Consider the following 16,778-nt stretch of genomic DNA (forward strand, 5'->3'; position numbering starts at 1 on the left):
TGGGTCACATTTCCTTTGTATTTCCAACAGTGACCCAATGTCAATGATGCAAATGTAAGTATTGCCTGACTCTCCTAGAGGATTCCATCACAGTGTTTCTCACTTAAATCTCCAATCTCTGCTCCCTCCTCATTCTTAGCTGAGACCCTGCTTCATGTTTCCCTGAGAGCACAGGAGCAAGCGTTTTCACAAGTTCCTACCCAACGACTGGCAGATGCTTCCAAGAAATCTGGCTGTGAAGGGAAGGAGAGGAGGGAAGAGAGAACTTTCTAAAGTAACGAAGAAAACTTCAGCACGTTTAACACTAACATTAAGAGCCCGTACAAAGGCAAGCAGAAGACAATGGACACTGTGAGCTTCCTGAGATGGATCCTGGGAGAGATGTGACAGGCGTCAGAGATGAAGGAGGTGGGAAGACTGGCCTCGGACAGGAGCGGGTTCAAGAGAGGATGGTTTGTAAATGTGGCTCAGGAGACTGGAGCACTTCCACTTGGGTAGTTTCTAACTTCTCCATGGAACAGGGGAAGCAGCCATCAGCTGGGGAGGAAAGCAGGGACCCACGAAGCTGCAGGGGGCAGAGGCCTGAGGCAGACATTAGGGAGAATGAGATTATAACCTTAATAGACAATCAAGGAAGGATTAACAAGGGTGTTCTGTGTGGAATCTGGGCTTGTGGTCACACAATTACAGGAGTACTGATTCAATTGTATGACGAGAACTCCAGAGGCGTCAGCAACCCAAGTAAGAGCATTAAAAAAAGACAAACAACTTGATTGATCTGGGGTGAGAATTCTGCCAACCAAGTATAACTTCCCTGGTGGTCCAGTGGCTAAGACTCCGTGCTCCCAGTGCAGGGCACCTGGGTTCCCTGGTCGAGGAACTGGACCCACATGCCACAACCGAAAGATCCCATGTGCCCCAACCAAGACCTCGTGCAGCCAAATAAGTAAATTTTTTTTTTTTAAAGTATAACAAAAGAGCAAAGGGACAGGGTGTAGGATACTGACAAAGATGGCTGAAATGATACTATGAAATCCAAACTAAGTGAGGAAGAAAGTTAAGGCAGCACTGATAATACACAGGGGAAAGGCAGAGCAACACATGGGCCCTGAGAGCCAAACAGTCAAAGAACACGGGCAGGAGACTTGCTGACTGAGCTGCCAAGACGGAAGGATTTTGCAAGAGAATTTCTGAAATACTATTTGAAAAATAAGATCATTTCAGAAGGCGTCAAAGTCTAGGGTGTCAGCAGCATAAGTGAGAAGAGAAGAAGATTAAGGATCTGCGAGACCAAGGGGTTGGCTGTTAACGAGAAACTAGGAAGTAACACAGGGTTATGTCAGGCCTTGAGGCAGAGAAAAATGACATGTCGGGGGCCAGACCAACCAAATAATGAGGCGAGGAGGAGGGAGGAGGGGGCCCCAGAAGAAAGATGCTACAGTGATGAGGGCAGGCAGAGGAGGGGCAGCATTTTCAAGGGGTGAAGAGTAGTTAATGAACAGTCCAGCAGACACCCTGGGAGTAAAGACAGTGACCTCGCCTCCCGGTGCATAGGGTCTGAGTGCAGGAGCCATCGCAGGGCAAAGCCAGGTTTCAGTTAAAGCCCGGAGGAAAAGAAAACATTCGATGCAGACACTGAATGGGTAGGGAGGTTTGCACATCACAGAGTGGGAGTAAGGCTAAATGAAAAGAGAGCTTTATGGAAACAAAGATGTGGCTGGGAAACTGAAGACTAAGATGTGGATTTCATTCTAAGCCTCCAGGGAGAGAGGAGAATCTCAGTTCTTGGACATTCACGGTGGCTCCTGCAACTACTGTTACAGCAGAACTTGCCTTTAGGTGTGTCTAGGTCAACAGGTCGGTAGCCATGAGGGCTGCTGCTGAATGGAGGCTTGCTGGGGTGGACGGCCATGAGGGGGCGTCAGGGTCCAAGGAGGAAGAATGACACCCCAGGGAGCCCGGGGTGTCAGTAGTCTTTAGGCCCCGCGCATGGTTATGTACCAGGCACAGCCCTCAGAATTGCTGGGTTCAGGACTGCAAGCGAGAAGTCTGAGCCCATTGACTCCATAGGGATCACGTGACTGTGCCCCGTCCACACCATGCTACCTGAGACCCAGCACGGGTCTCCTTTCAGGATCCCTGCCTGGCGCTTTGTGAACCCTCTGTCTCAAGACTCAAGACTTTCTTCAGCTCTGGTCAACTTTTTCAAAACTATCACTTCTTTCTTGGCTCTTGAGAGCCACGGAGTTTTGATTATATTGGCCTGCGGTAGAGTTCAAAAATATATGAAAACTAGATGCTTTTAAACATAAAAACTAACATGATGTATTTATGAAGCAACATGCATACTTACCGGCTGCCTATAGAAAACAGCCGTGTCACCCAGTCTAACCTTAAGAATTCACAATTTTTCTACAATAAACATATATTACTTTTCCTTTAATCTTTAAAAGAAAAAAAAAAAAAAACAAAAAAACAACTTAAAGCCCTCTGTAGAGAAGACAGAAACAGGGCTTTCCTGGTGGCTCAGTGGTAAAGAATCCACCTGCCAATGCAGGAGATCTGGGTTCTATCCCTGGTCTGGGAAGATCGCATGTGCCGAGCAACTAAGCCTGCGTACCACAACTACTAAGCCTGTACTCTAGAGCTCAGGAACTGTAACCACTGAGCCAGAGTGCTACTGGAGCCCGCACACCTAGAGCCTATGTTCTGCAACAAGAGGAGCCACTGCTAAAAGAAGCCACACACCGCAACGTAGAGTAGGCCCCACCTGCCACAAGCCTGCGCAGCGATGAAGACCCAGCACAGACAAAAAATAATTTTTTAAAAAAGGTAAAAAAAAAGACAAGGCTGAGACATTAAACAACAAAAACCCAGGTTACATTTAAGAAATTCTGAGTATTCGGCACTGTAAACGTCATTTTCAGTTACCTTGAAGCATGCATCTGTAAGCAGATTCTGATATAGCGTAGATGTGTGGAGGCATCTCGTGACGCTTCTTCCCTCTGTACATTTCAATAATATTCTCAGAGTAAATTGGAAGGTTCTTGTAAGGATTTATGACTACACAGAAGAGTCCAGAATAGGTCTAGAACAGATAAAAATAAGATACAGTGTTAAAAACTACTGCATGTTATCAGGTGGGGTCCAATCAGGAGACAAACCACACAGTAATGTGAACAGGGGATCTTTATCATTTGCATAATTAATCTATCCCTGAAATTAAATCTAGCCCGTAATGGGCAATTCCAAACCACAAGCGGTTCTCCCACAGATGCGATTGCTAAATGGTACTTCCTTAGATTCAATTCCCTCATCTGTCAAATAGAAACAATAATAAATGCTTCATGGCTTTACAGGGTCATTATTCAAACAGCATGTCATTTGCTTTTTCAAATTCATTCTCTTGAAAGTGTACGAGGTAGGAAAAGTCCATCACGGTGGTTTCAGGTTCCACTCTGCAATTCATCTTGAAGGAAATACTCATGGTCAAATTTGGGTATAATATCAATTATATTTTTTGGAAAATATAGATTTTTTTCATAACAGTAATTTATGTCAACTTGTTACAGGTTTATTTTTAAATGAGGTAATAAACATTTAAAATATTTAATTTCTAAACACAGTAAATATCATTAAAAATAATCCACATAAACAGCTCTTTGGAGGCCCTCAATAATTTTTAAGTCACAAGTCTAAGAAGATAAAAACCCTCCTCATCAGTAAGGTAATCATTACTCAGAATTAATAGTAGGAGCATTTTTGCCTTTGGTTTTTTTTTTTTTTAATTCACACAGACATGATTTCTGAGAACTGCCTTTGGGAATAATGGAAAAACAAGAGTGGTTAGGACTGCTGCCAGATTCTCCAGTCCTGGCGGGCCGAACACACCTCAGCTGCACTGGAAACCAGACCCTTTACTTTGGGTGATTCTAAGTCTAAAGGTGAGAGGACCCTAGAAAAGGCTGAAGACTGATGATGCTCGTTCCCCTCATGGAGCATGGAGGGGCCTCTAACCATCGGCTGCTTAGAAAGGCTGAAACCCTTGACAGTGGCCACCAGGGGGCACTGTCGAGACCATGCTGCTCTGAATGCAGCAGTTAATGATGCTGAAAGGAAAGGCTGCCGGAAAAAAAAAAAGTTGAAGTGATCAGAATCAACTCTCTAGCTGTTCTTTATCTTTGCTTCCCTCCCAACAGAAGATGGAATGCACTTCCTACCTAGATTAGTGCTTGGGACTAAAACAAAGGCAAGCAAGGGCCCCCTGCCTGAGCTCACTGATTTGGCCGGACCTCTAAACTGACCAGATGGACACCCTCCCTGTTTGCCCGAGGCCACAGTAATTACCTGCCCCTCCCTAGCTGACCCCTGGGTCTGCAGCCGCTGGCTTTCTCACATCCAGCATCACACTCTGAGATGCAGGGCTGGCTCTCAGTCTTGCACCCAGCACCCTGACACCTTCCACCAACCTTCTACCAACGGGTCTCTAGTCTGACTAGCCCAGCCTCTCTCTGCCACACACAGGACAAAAAGGAAACAAGAGATGATTAAAAACAGATTTTATTAATGGCGAGAAAACTAAGAGGCAATCTTAACATTAAAATTTTTTTGAGTTTCATTTACACACAGTAAATTTGACAAATCATAACTATATCTCAATGAACTGTAATATATAAACATCTACTTTTTTATTCAAAAATGAGATGATATCTCTATCATGAAGTTACACTGCACTTTTCATTTGTAAGAGGCAAATAATTGCAGACTAGCCCAAAATGAGAACAAGAACTCAAACGAAGTTAAAACGTGCAAATTCAGTCTAACACCCCATAGCATGTACAGTATGCTAACAGACCCTAACAACGACATTTGTAATCAGAAATCATTCCAGCATGTGTGTCCACCATGTGGTGGAGGCTTTTCTGAGAACTAGGATTACAGATGAGTAAGTCTCACAAGTATGATTAAGTCATCAAAAAACAAGATGGAATAATCATCAGTATTCTATGCTTGCCAAAGAGGAGCAGTGACAGAGGTTTAAGTGAAGATACTAAACTGAGGTGCTTAAAGAGCTAAACTTCTATCTCAAAATTAGCTCAAATGCTGGGCTCCTGCATTAACTGATCACTGCACCTTGGTCTTCCCCAAGTCACATGGAAGAAGAGCAGTGGGGATGTTAAAACCATCTCTCTGGAGGCCTCAAGTTCAAAGTAGGCTTCATTACTGTTTGAATACACACGCATGATGTTAAGCACCTTTAAGAAGGATACACTCTAGGGATGAACACAATAAAGACACATTAAATAAGATGCAGTATAAGGTATTAAGAAGAGAATGATACAAAAAGAAAAAGATGCACAGGTCTTTGCAGTACAGAAAACTCTGGAGCATAACAAACAACAAGCCTATGGCCACCTGGTCAGAAACAGTAAAACCAGGTGCAAAGTCCAGGCCCAGAGGGTTGCTGATGTTCTTTCTAAAGACAAATAGGTCAAAACGAAGGATAAAGGAATTCCTATTAAAACAGTAAGAAGGTACAGCCTGGGAGGGTACATCCAGGACAGAGTGAAGGGCAGTGTAGCTGACAATGGTCTGTTCTGTGGAAGGTGAGAGGAAGAGCCTAGACAGGCAAATGGCAGCACTGAGATTCTGTCCTCTCCAGGTGATTAGGTATCCGGGGCTCAGGGAGAAGTGTGATGGAAGGGAGGAGGCATTCCTCACACAGTATAAATCTGGCAGCCACATGGAAGAGAGCCTGAAGAGGCAAGAGGTGGGAAGCAGAAGGTGGAGGTGTCTCCAGGCACAGTAACAGGCCTGCAGGAGAGAAAAGCAAGACAAAAACGGAGCAGCGGGACACTTCCCTCGTGGTCCAGTGATTAAGACTCAGTACTCCCAGTGCAGGGGGCACAGGTTTGATCCCTGGTCGAGGAACTAAGATCCCACACGACGCATGGCATGGTCAAAAATAAATAAATTAATTTTTTAAAAAAAGAGCAGAATTGAGTCATGAAGAAAGTAGACTAAAAACTCAATAGCACTCAGAACTCTGACTAGAGAAATCCATTCAAGGCGTGTGTTAAAATTGACTCCAAGGTCACCAAGCTTCAGAGAATGGAAAAGTTATGGGCGGATAGGAAAAATCATTTGATTTGTGGGGAAAGATAATGAATCCCTCTTCAACATATTAAGACTGTGGCTTGTTAAAAGGAGAGTCATTACAAGAGGGGAGCCCAAGAGAATGAATGCCTACTGAATAGTGGGAAACACTGAAATCCTAAAGTCATGAGAACATTTTGAAAAACTGCAAAGTCTTGAAGAAGCTTGTACAGTAGTTTTAGGACAGCAAGTAACAGTTATTAAGGTGAAGGGGGTGGCAGAAGATGAGATGGTTAGATAGCATCACTGACTCAATGGACACGAATCTGAGGAAACTCCAGGAGATGGTAAAGAACAAGGAAGCCTGGTATGCTGCAGTCCTTGGGGTCGCAGAGAATCGGACAGGACTTACTGACTGAACAACAAACCAAAAAGAGACATACAAAAACACTAGCACACAAAAGAGACTCATTAATTTTTTAGCACCCTATGCTGCTGAGTTGGTGACAGACAGAAGTCTGGCGCTGCAGTCCATGGGGTCCCAAAGAGATGGACAAGTCTGAGCGGCTGAACTGAACTGATGCTGCTTTCATGCTTCCAAGCTTCTCTGTATGCTTATCCCTCTGCTTAGAACACCCATCTTCTACCCAGTATTGGAAAATGTTACTCATCCTTTAGGGCTGGGCCTCAGTTTAAGAAAGCAGGGATACGCATATACATTATTACTTTGAAGCTTTGAAGGATTAGAGAACCAGAAAACTAAGGCCGGTAGAGATGCCAGTGCAATGGAGCAGATACGACAGTCTCCTGTTAGAGACAGGGCACTGAACTGGGGGCATCACACAAACCTCCACCCCAACCACAGCCCTCGGAAGAAATCACACATCCACCCGAGAGGAAAGGAAGGGAAGAAAGAACAATTCACTCACACCATCTGCAAACACCACACCTGGATGAAATTCACATGTGGCTTAGGGGAAAAGAACCTGCCTGCCAATGTGGAGACTCGGGCTCGATCCCTGGGTCAGGAAGATCCCCTGGAGAAGGCAATGGCACCCCACTCCAGCACTCTTGCATGGGAAATCCCATGGACGGTGGATCCTGGAGGGCTACAGCCCATGGGGTCAGAAAACTTACCAACTTACGACACAACACAATTTAAAAAACAACAACAACCCTACATAATGAGGGAAAGTTCATCATCCAGAATATTCAGAGAGAGAAATGACCTCTGGACATTCTCTATAAAATAAGCTGAAAGAAAACCTGAAGAAATAGATTTATGGCTACAACAGAATGGAGTATGATGTAGACTCTTAAAGACACAACAAAGGTAGATAATAAAAGAAAAAGGAGGTACAGAGATAAAAATAATTTGACAAATATGAAAGTTAAATTGAATAAATTAAAGATAAACATGAAGAGCACAGAAAGGATTACTAAAATATTCATCATTATCACTCCTTAGGGGGGAAAATGACCAAAATTCTGTAAAAAGAACAACAATAAAAAATAAACTTGAAGAAAACTGTGTGTGTGCGGGAGCTGCTGCTGCTGCTAAGTCGCTTCAGGCGTGTCCAACTCTGTGCGACCCCATAGACGGCAGCCCACCAGGCTTCCCCGTCCCTGGGATTCTCAAGGCAAGAACACTGGAGTGGGGTGCCATTTCCTTCTCCAATGCAGGGAAGTGAAAAGTGAAAGTGAAGTCGCTCAGTCGTGTCTCACTCCTAGTGACCCCATGGACTGCAGCTTACCAGGCTCCTCCGTCCATGGGATTTTCCAGGCAAGAGTACTGGAGTGGGGTGCCATTGCCTTCTCCGTGTGCAGGAGAGGGGCAGGTAATACACAGTGAGTTAATAAATAATGTATCAAGCCAATAAACATAGAAGGAATGACATTAAATTATCACCATTTGGCTTCCTAATGAAATGATGGATCAGGACAGTGCCCATCACAGGTGCTAAAACCCTTCAGGAAGGGCAGACATTCCTAAAACAGGAATCAGGCCGACAAAGCCCAAACTGACTCACTGACCCATCTCAGCATCGTGAAGTGAGACAGCCGGCATCCTGTGCCTCTGGAATCCGAATGTGATCAAGCCTCTGCATTCAGTTTACAGGAGGCACCACGGGAATGCAATCAACAGAATCCAGACTATGGGAAACTCTACAGCACAACAGACCTTGTTTCTTTACAAAAAAAAAAAAAAAGCCACCCAGGAGGATGGTAAACATCCCAGGCTTTCAGCTGGGACCCTAACTGGTGTACCCTGAGAGGTTAGAGAGTACCAGAAATAGACCAGCCCAAAGCCGGGGAGGGAGGGAGGTAAACCCCTGAGTGACCTACACGCACACTCGTTCCCCTTGATCTAACTGCCTGCCCAGAGCGTGAGGTCACCCAGAGCCTCAGATTACCTCCACAACCTCTCATATACAGTAACTGGCACAGAGGTGACGGTTGTAACTAAAATCCAGAATAATATGTGGGTCTCCTATGAGTCTGGAGAAGGCAATGGCACCCCACTCCAGTACTCTTGCCTGGAAAATCTCATGGACAGAGGAACCTGGTAGGCTGCAGTCCATGGGGTCGCTAAGAGTTGGACATGACTGAGCGAATTCACTTTCACGCATTGGAGAAGGAAATGGCAGCCCACTCCAGTGTTCTTGCTTGGAGAATCCCAGGGAAGGCAGAGCCTGGTGGGCTGCCGTCTATGGGGTTGCACAGAGTCGGACATGACTAAAGCGACTTAGCAGCAGCAGCAGCTCCTATGAGTCTACTTTTAATGCCCTTGCATCTTGTATCCTAGACAATCATAGGCTCAAGTAATAAAAAGACATGATTGAAATTACTAAAATTGATAAGCCTCTGGTGAGACTCATTTTAAAAAGGGTAGAACAGATGCTCAGTACTGGGAATGCAAGAGAACATCACAGCAAATCCTACAGGAGAAAAGAGGGTTATTAGGAACACATCAGGCGAATTAATTTGAAAATTTAGATGAAATACACAAATTCCTAGAAAAACTCAATTATCAAAACTGTTACCCAAAGTTTTTAATCTGAAAAATTCAAGAACTATGAAAGAAAAACTTCCCCACAAAGGAAACTATATCATTATTTTTAAATGAAATAACATCAATACTATCCACATTCTTCCAGAGAAAATACAAAGATAAAATAGTCCCAGATTCATTTTAAAAAGCCAGCATAATTTTGACAGCAAAACATGACAAGGACATTATAAGAAAGGGAAATTTTCAGTCAATCGCCTTTATGAATATAGATACAAAAATTCTACACAAAATATTAGCAAACAAAATCTAGGAATCCAGTAATATATATAAAGAATACTGGTCCTTGCCAGGTTAGTCTACCACTAAAAAATACAGTATACGATTCACCACAATAACTAAATAACCAGAAAAATCACACTATCGTCTGATCAGAAGCTGAAAAATGTTTGATAAATTAACACCCAGTCCGTATTTAAAATGGCATAGACAATGGCAATCCACTCCAGGATTCTTGCCTGGAAAATTCCATGGACAGAGGAGCCCAGCGGACTACGGTCCATAGGGTTACAAAGAGTTGGACAGGAATCGGTATGTAAACAGTATTTAAAAAAACTCATCCATGCAGAATAAAAACTAGCAATAGAAGGAAACTTCCCTGAATCTGATAAAAGAATATTCAAAACAAATCATTCTTAGTAGTGAAATGTTGAAAAGTTTCTGATACAAAGATGCCTTCAATAACCACTACTATCCAGCAAACATTTACTGAACTTCTTAGACAATGCAATAAAGCAACGTACAAGAATTAGAAAGGAAAAAATAACACTGTCATCTGCAGACAACATGAGTGTATTCAATATCCGTAAGACTCAACAAAACTATTACAAACAAAACAAAACAAAACAAAACTATTACAATCAGTAAGTAAACTGAGTAAGGTTGGTGAATATAAAGTCAATATATAAAAGTTAACTGTAAAAACATGGCAACTGTATTCCTACCTCATGGTAACAATTTAAAAACATGGAAAACACCACTTAAATGCATAAAAGATTAAATACCTAAAAATAAATCCAATAAAGGATGTACAAAACCTAAAACATATTGCGAAAGGTTAAGAACTAATAAGACAAGAACTAGAGGAACAGATACTGTAGAGATCTCATTTCTCCTCTAAGCTGATCTACCGAATCAGCAAAAATCCAATTAAAATTCCAATCAGGTTTTGTCTGTATGAAAAACTGACAAGAGGGTTCTAAAATTATACTGAAATGCAGAGGCCCTAACAACCAAAACAATCTCAAAGAACAGAAGTGAGGGTTTACCATACTGGATACCAAGACATACTGTGTATGTGCAAAGTCGCTTCAGTCGTGTCTGACTCTGCAGCCCTATGCACTGTAGCCTGCCAGGCTCCTCTGTCCATGGGATTCAACAGGCAAGAGTATCAGAGTGGGCTGCCATGCCCTCCTCCAGGGGATCTTCCCCACCTAGGGATCGAACACACATCTCTTACGTCTCCTGCCTTGGCTGGTGGGTTTTTTACCACTAGCACCATCTGCAAAGCCCATAAGACATAGTATAAAGCTGTAAGAATCAAGATAATGTGACATCAGCCCAAGGATGGGCATAACAGACCCATGAAACAGAACAGGAAGTCAAGCACACATTTGTGAGCACCTGATTTATGATAAAGGTGACACTTGAGCGCAGTGGAGAGAGGGCTGTGTTTCAATAAATGGCACTGGACTAATTGAATAGACATCTGGGGGGAAAAAATTAACCTTGCCCATACCTTGTACCATACACTAAATTCACTTCCCCAAATAGAACTGAGACTGACTCTAAGAAACATATCATCAAATTCCCTTTCCTCTGAGTCAGGCAGCAGGAGACTGAGGGTGGGGAGAGAATGAGGCCAGGATGTTTACCCCCCAGGCCAGGGCGTCAGGTTCCCTCTGAAAGGGGCCACAGTTTCCACCAGGAAGCCCTCTCCACAAAGCATCCTCTCCTGATCAAGGTACCAGCTCTTTGTTTCTTTCAAGATCAAGGTGGGTCCAGGGCTCTCAGCCATCACTAGTGGCAGGATACTGCAACATTTCTGCATCTGTTTTCTCAACTCTATTCACGTGTTTGTAAATCCTCCCCTTATTAAATGTGCCGAATACCTATTTAGAGGGCCGTGTGTTTACTGATGGAATCTATCTCAGGTATTATCTAGAAAGGCTCAAGATATGAGTTAAGGATATGCATGTCCTGTGTCACCCAGAAATTCCACTCCTGGTTATATACCTTACAGAAAGCCATGCTTATACGCACCAGGACATGACCAAAGCTGTTCACTGAAGCAATGTTTGCAATAGTCCCAAACTTGGGGGGAGACAGGGGGAATATTCAAAATCAGTTGAGAGGATAAATAAATTGGGACAAAAATCTTACACTGGAACATTACATTCCACAAAAATGAACAAAATACTTTTATAGTTCAGGGCACTTGACTACTCTTAGAAACTGTTAAAGATCCCCCAAATCTTCTGTGTTATGTATTTTTATATAAATATACAAATATCAATAAACTGGGTTTTTAAATGTGTATTTATTCATTTAAAAATAAAAATAATATTTTTAGGAAAAATAACCTTTTGTTTTCTAAAACAAAAGCAAGAAGAGTGGCACTGGTTTTTATTCGCAAATCTTTTGTTGTCTGGCTTAATAGAAAACACTCAATTTTCTTAATAGAAAACATTCAACATTCTGTTTCAGCGTTCAATCTATTTGTGATGTTGTTTTGACTGAAATACATGAAGTATCTTACACTGATACTTAATTTGAAAAGGGAGGAGTAGTTTAGCAGTCTTTTCATGAAGTTATAGATATTTCTCTGTGATACTACACCAAAACTCGACAAGCGAGAATTTCTCAAAATGAGATGCAATGTAACATCTGACACCCTGTCAGTGAACTTTCCATATTCTGTCACATCAAAGTCACTGGCTGAACACTTGTATGCTGAACGAATCTTTTACCCAGGCATGAGTTTGTAACATCATGTAAACATCATTTGGAAAACTTTGGCTCAATGAATTATACAAGTCTTCTAAATGATAACATCTCACACTATATGACATTATAAAAAAAAAAACATTCATTAATATTGCCATCTACCTCATCAGAAAGGTTTTATGTATTGACAAGGTATTAAGTTCAGTGGCAGATGCAACTTTTAATTTTCATGTGGAAAATCAAATTTTATCATTATTGACAAATATATTCAATTGTTTTCTTTGAAGTGTCAGGCTCACTCCGTTCATTTTCTTTTCACACCACCATGCACAGTGTGTGGGACCTTAGCTTCCCAACCAGGGTTGGAACCCACATCCCCTGAACTTGAGGTGCAGTCTTAACCACTGGACCACCTAGGAAGTCCCTGTTCATTTTCAAGAAAATGGCTGGCCAAGTACCCTGGTGTCAATTAACCATAGCTTATCTACCAGTCATTCTATCAAATAAAAATGGCATTCTATTACAAAAAAAAATGGCAAGTTTAGCTTGCAACTCATATAGCTCTACATTCATGCTTTTCTTCAAAGCAACCATTCTAGTTCAATACGCAGAAGTGTTTTATGCATACTTATCATTTAATCACAAAGAATATTAAAAGACACGTTCCCAAGAGCTGAGATTTCATAAAACCCTCATTTCTCCTGCTTTATCAAGGACGCTCTTGAACAAAACTAGATCAGCACAACCACCAGGACAGTAGGGGTTACTGCCTCACCCGTGATAAGGAGTCAGCAGTTTTCCTCACCACAGCTTTCGCACCATCAGTATCAGTGTCAACAGTGAAGGGGCAAATCAAGTCATGAAAACAGTTTTGGTCTCAAGGATGTCATGAAAGGGTCTTGAAGAAGCCCCTAGGAGTCTATGAAGCACCTTTGAGAACTACTGAGTTACATTAACACAAAGTAACATGAGTGAATCTAAAAAATATAATGCTGAGCAAAAGGAAAAAAAAAACAGACACAAAAAGGAATATATTAAGACATTCATTCATATAAAAACTCATCAACAGGCAAAACTATATTTTTAAGGAATACATACGTAAGTTTGATCAAATACACTGTGAGTTTTTAAGATATTTCTCAGTAACACATAGACAAAGAAAAAAAATTAGTAAAGTTTACACAGTTAAAAAGCTTAGTCTAATGGCCACATATAGAACTCCACACCCAACAGTAACAGAATACACATTCTTTTTTTTTTCCCAATTGTTTGAGTCTGCAAAAATCAAAGGCAGTGACAGACAGCTAACCCATGGTGCCCTGAATGAAAACAAGTCAGTTTAGATATATGATGGACTAAAATCCCACTACTTAAGGCTGCACGCAGTGAGCAGAACAGCCATCAAAAGAGAATATACGTTCTTTACAAACATACAGAACACTCATAAATGTAAGTGACAGTGTGCAACAAGCAGCAAGTCTCAACAAAAGCAAGGAATGATAAATACTATGTGGACTATATTCTTTAACTAAAATGAAATTAACTTAAAAATCAGTAACAAAGATAACTTAAAAACCAACGTTTAGGTACACTTTTAAGTACACTTTTAAACGGTTTACAGGTTGAAGAAGAAAGACGTTAGAAAATATTTAGAACTGAACAATAAAAATACTACACATCAAAATCTGTGAAGGGCATGTGTCCACAGGGTTGCAAAAGAGTTGGACATGACCTGGCGACTGAACAACAACAACAAACAAAGCTAAAAGTCAGTAGAGATGACATTTGCAGTTTTTAAATGATTTTATTACGAAAGAAAATGAAAATTAATGACCAGAGAGCTGGATGTTGGGGAGATTAAATCTAAAGATATAAGGAAGTAACATAACCAAACCTGTTAGTAACCTAAGTAACTTACATTGTATCTTATCTATAGAAATATATCCCAGAGGTCCCAGCCAAGCTATTATAGTGTCTGTATCATGGTACCTCAACTGATCAATTTCAACTGCCTGGTACATTTCAAAGCCCAACACACCTTTCATTCAATGCTTAGCAATCATGGCCACCCACAGCCCCATTCCTTAGCAGGTTTCTTTAGAGTCAAGTGCTCCGACCTGAATCTTCCGTAGGAACCTTTTCTCCACCCCACTAACTGAAGGTATGATCCTCCCAAACCCTCACCTCTCTTGAGACCCTAGAACTTCTTAAAAAACTCAAGATTCTCCTTTTCTAAAGACCATGCAGCCACGCTTTGAGAAGAAATTCAAGATAATTTACTCATGTTGACCCTGAATTAAGCTGGAAATAAGTCAAACTCAATAAAAGATACTTGCAAAGTCTTAGAGTTGTCATGAGGAATAGCTACAATAAACTGAACTGCCTTTCCCTTCATCCTTCGCTTTTACCCACAGCCTCCTACCCCTCTATTTCTGTCCTCTGTCCTAAGTGCAGTCGCCCACAGGGGCCAGTGGGAATCAAGGTGAAGACAGACTCCTGTTCTCAGGGCAGTGCTCCACACCTTTTTGGCTGTGTCCCTGCTTTTCCAGCCCTTCACGATTCACTGCACAGGGGATCATCCAAAATGGATCCCTCTCTGATCTCAACATTATGATCTGCCCACAATCCCTGCATGTCGCAGTTTTCTCACTCCCTCTCTCCAGGCAAAAATATACTCTGCTGCTCAGTCTCCGCTGGATTCCCAACGCTGCTCTCCAACTGTTTTCTTATCCCTTGCTTCCTTCCTTTTCCAAGGCATCCCCATTCTCCTCAAGCCACCTACCCAACCCTGGTGCCTCTTACTCTCTTACTTTGCATCCTAACTCACCGAGAAAAAATAAAAGAGACCATCAGGATTGATTCAAACCACTCTGGCAAAAGTCATGAATGAACTACTCCTTTTCAGATGCTCCCATGGCAAACTCCTTCCTACCAGCCAGATTCCAGCTCAAATGCTACCTTCTCAGAATCCTTCCCATACTCACGGGGGAAAGCCATCCCCACAGTCCTGTTTCATTTCCTAATAAGGAAGTATCACGAAGGCAGGGATTGGCCTGGCCTGTTCCCTGCACTCTCTCCAGCACCTGGAATATAGTTGTTATTCAGTCACTACGCAGTGTCTGACTCTTTAGGACTCCATGAACTGCAGCACGCCAGGCTTCCCTGTCCTTTACTATCTCCCGGAGTTTGCTCAAACTCATGTCCATTGAGTCATCCAACCATCTCATCCTGTGCCACCCCCATCTCCTCCTGCTCTCAATCTTTCCCAGTATCAGGGTCTTTTCCAATGAGTCAGCTCTTCACGTCAGGTGACCAAAGTATTGGGCCTTCAGCATCAGTCCTTCCAATGAATATTCGGGGTAGAACATAGTAGGTGCTCAGTACATATCCACTAAATAAACTAATTCTATGGGAAAATGACCTCTGAGTTGCTGAAGTTCTGACTTACGCCTGAACATTAGTAGTACAAATGCTGCCTCTGCCTAAAATTCAAGTGGTTTCCCAAATTCAGACCATTATAATGTCAAACCTTCCTCTCAATGTCTCTTCTTTCTAAATCTACCTTCTATCTGACATGCCTTCTTTATTCTTTTACATTTATTTTATTGAAGTATAGTTGATTTAAAATGTGTTAATTTCTACTATACAACAGTGATTCATATATACATATACATATATGTAAAAGAATTTGAAAACGTGTACCTACACACTCTTTTTCATATTCTTTTCCATTATGGTTTATCAAAGGATACTGAATACAGTTCCCTGGGCTATTCAGTAGGAACTTGCTGTTCTTCCATTCTCTATATGATAGCTTGCATCTACCTATCTCAAACCCCCAAACCACCCCTCCTCCACCTCTCCCCCACGGCAAACACAAGTCTGTTCTCTAGGTCTGCGAGTCTGTTTCTGTTCCGTGGATAAGTTTGTGTCATGTTTTAGACTCCACGTATGAGTGATATCACATGGTCGTTGTCTTTCTCCATCTGACTGACTTCATTTATGATCATCTCTAGGTCCACCCGTGATGCTGCTAATTAACTACCCTGCCTTCTTTAAACCAACGCCACCACCTGTGTCTACCACCCCTTCAAACGTATTTTGGCTTTCTAGATTCTTGCAGTATCTGGCTTGCATATTTCTTCTCAACCTTACCCCTTATTATTTTCGGGAACTTCTATATGCTCAGCAACATTGTCAGTGACTGTGACATGTGTCAACTACTAACCACAGGACAGCCCCAGCTTCAATCTGACCCTGAACTGTTTCCTCTTAAAAACCTCAGCATTCAGCTTTCCCACTTCCCTGTGCCCAATGCCCTTGGTCTCGCTCTTCACTGAAACCTCTAAGCTCGCAGCCCCGCTTCTTTACACCCCTGGGTGTATACTAGAAACCCACTGTATTATCCTACTGTGAATGCAACTCTCATTACCATGTTAAGCTCCCTGATCTTTCTGCCACATGCTCTCCTCCATCTTATTAGGCTCCAGAGCACCCCTACACAAAAGTCTCAAATCCGTTTTAGTGTATTTAATCCAGACTGGATTATTTAAAATTAAGATTTAAAGCAAAGTAAGACTTGGGGCAATCTTCCCATCTTTAGTACAAATAGTCATGTTAAACAGAGACAGAGAGTATTCCACATTGATTAGGGCAGTGTGTACGA

At 42.1% G+C, this 16,778-nt stretch overlaps 1 protein-coding gene and 1 non-coding gene across 6 annotated transcripts in view; both read right to left on the reverse strand.

Annotated features, from left to right (window-relative positions):
- MYH10 (myosin heavy chain 10) overlaps positions 1 to 16,778 on the reverse strand; it is a 121,611-nt gene that overhangs the window by 97,216 nt on the left and 7,617 nt on the right. For all 5 annotated transcript variants that reach the window (XM_070773069.1, XM_019981423.2, XM_070773070.1 and 2 more), the window contains exon 3: positions 2,932 to 3,088. In XM_070773069.1, coding sequence (XP_070629170.1) covers positions 2,932 to 3,088 — 157 coding nt within the window. The remainder of the gene's footprint in view (positions 1 to 2,931; positions 3,089 to 16,778) is intronic.
- Positions 13,376 to 13,516, reverse strand: LOC139177872 (small nucleolar RNA SNORA79). Its single transcript, XR_011562337.1, has one exon. It is a non-coding gene; the product is annotated as a small nucleolar RNA SNORA79 (small nucleolar RNA).

This window comes from Bos indicus, chromosome 19 (genome assembly GCF_029378745.1).
Source record: "Bos indicus isolate NIAB-ARS_2022 breed Sahiwal x Tharparkar chromosome 19, NIAB-ARS_B.indTharparkar_mat_pri_1.0, whole genome shotgun sequence".
Taxonomy (NCBI): Eukaryota; Metazoa; Chordata; class Mammalia; order Artiodactyla; family Bovidae; genus Bos; species Bos indicus.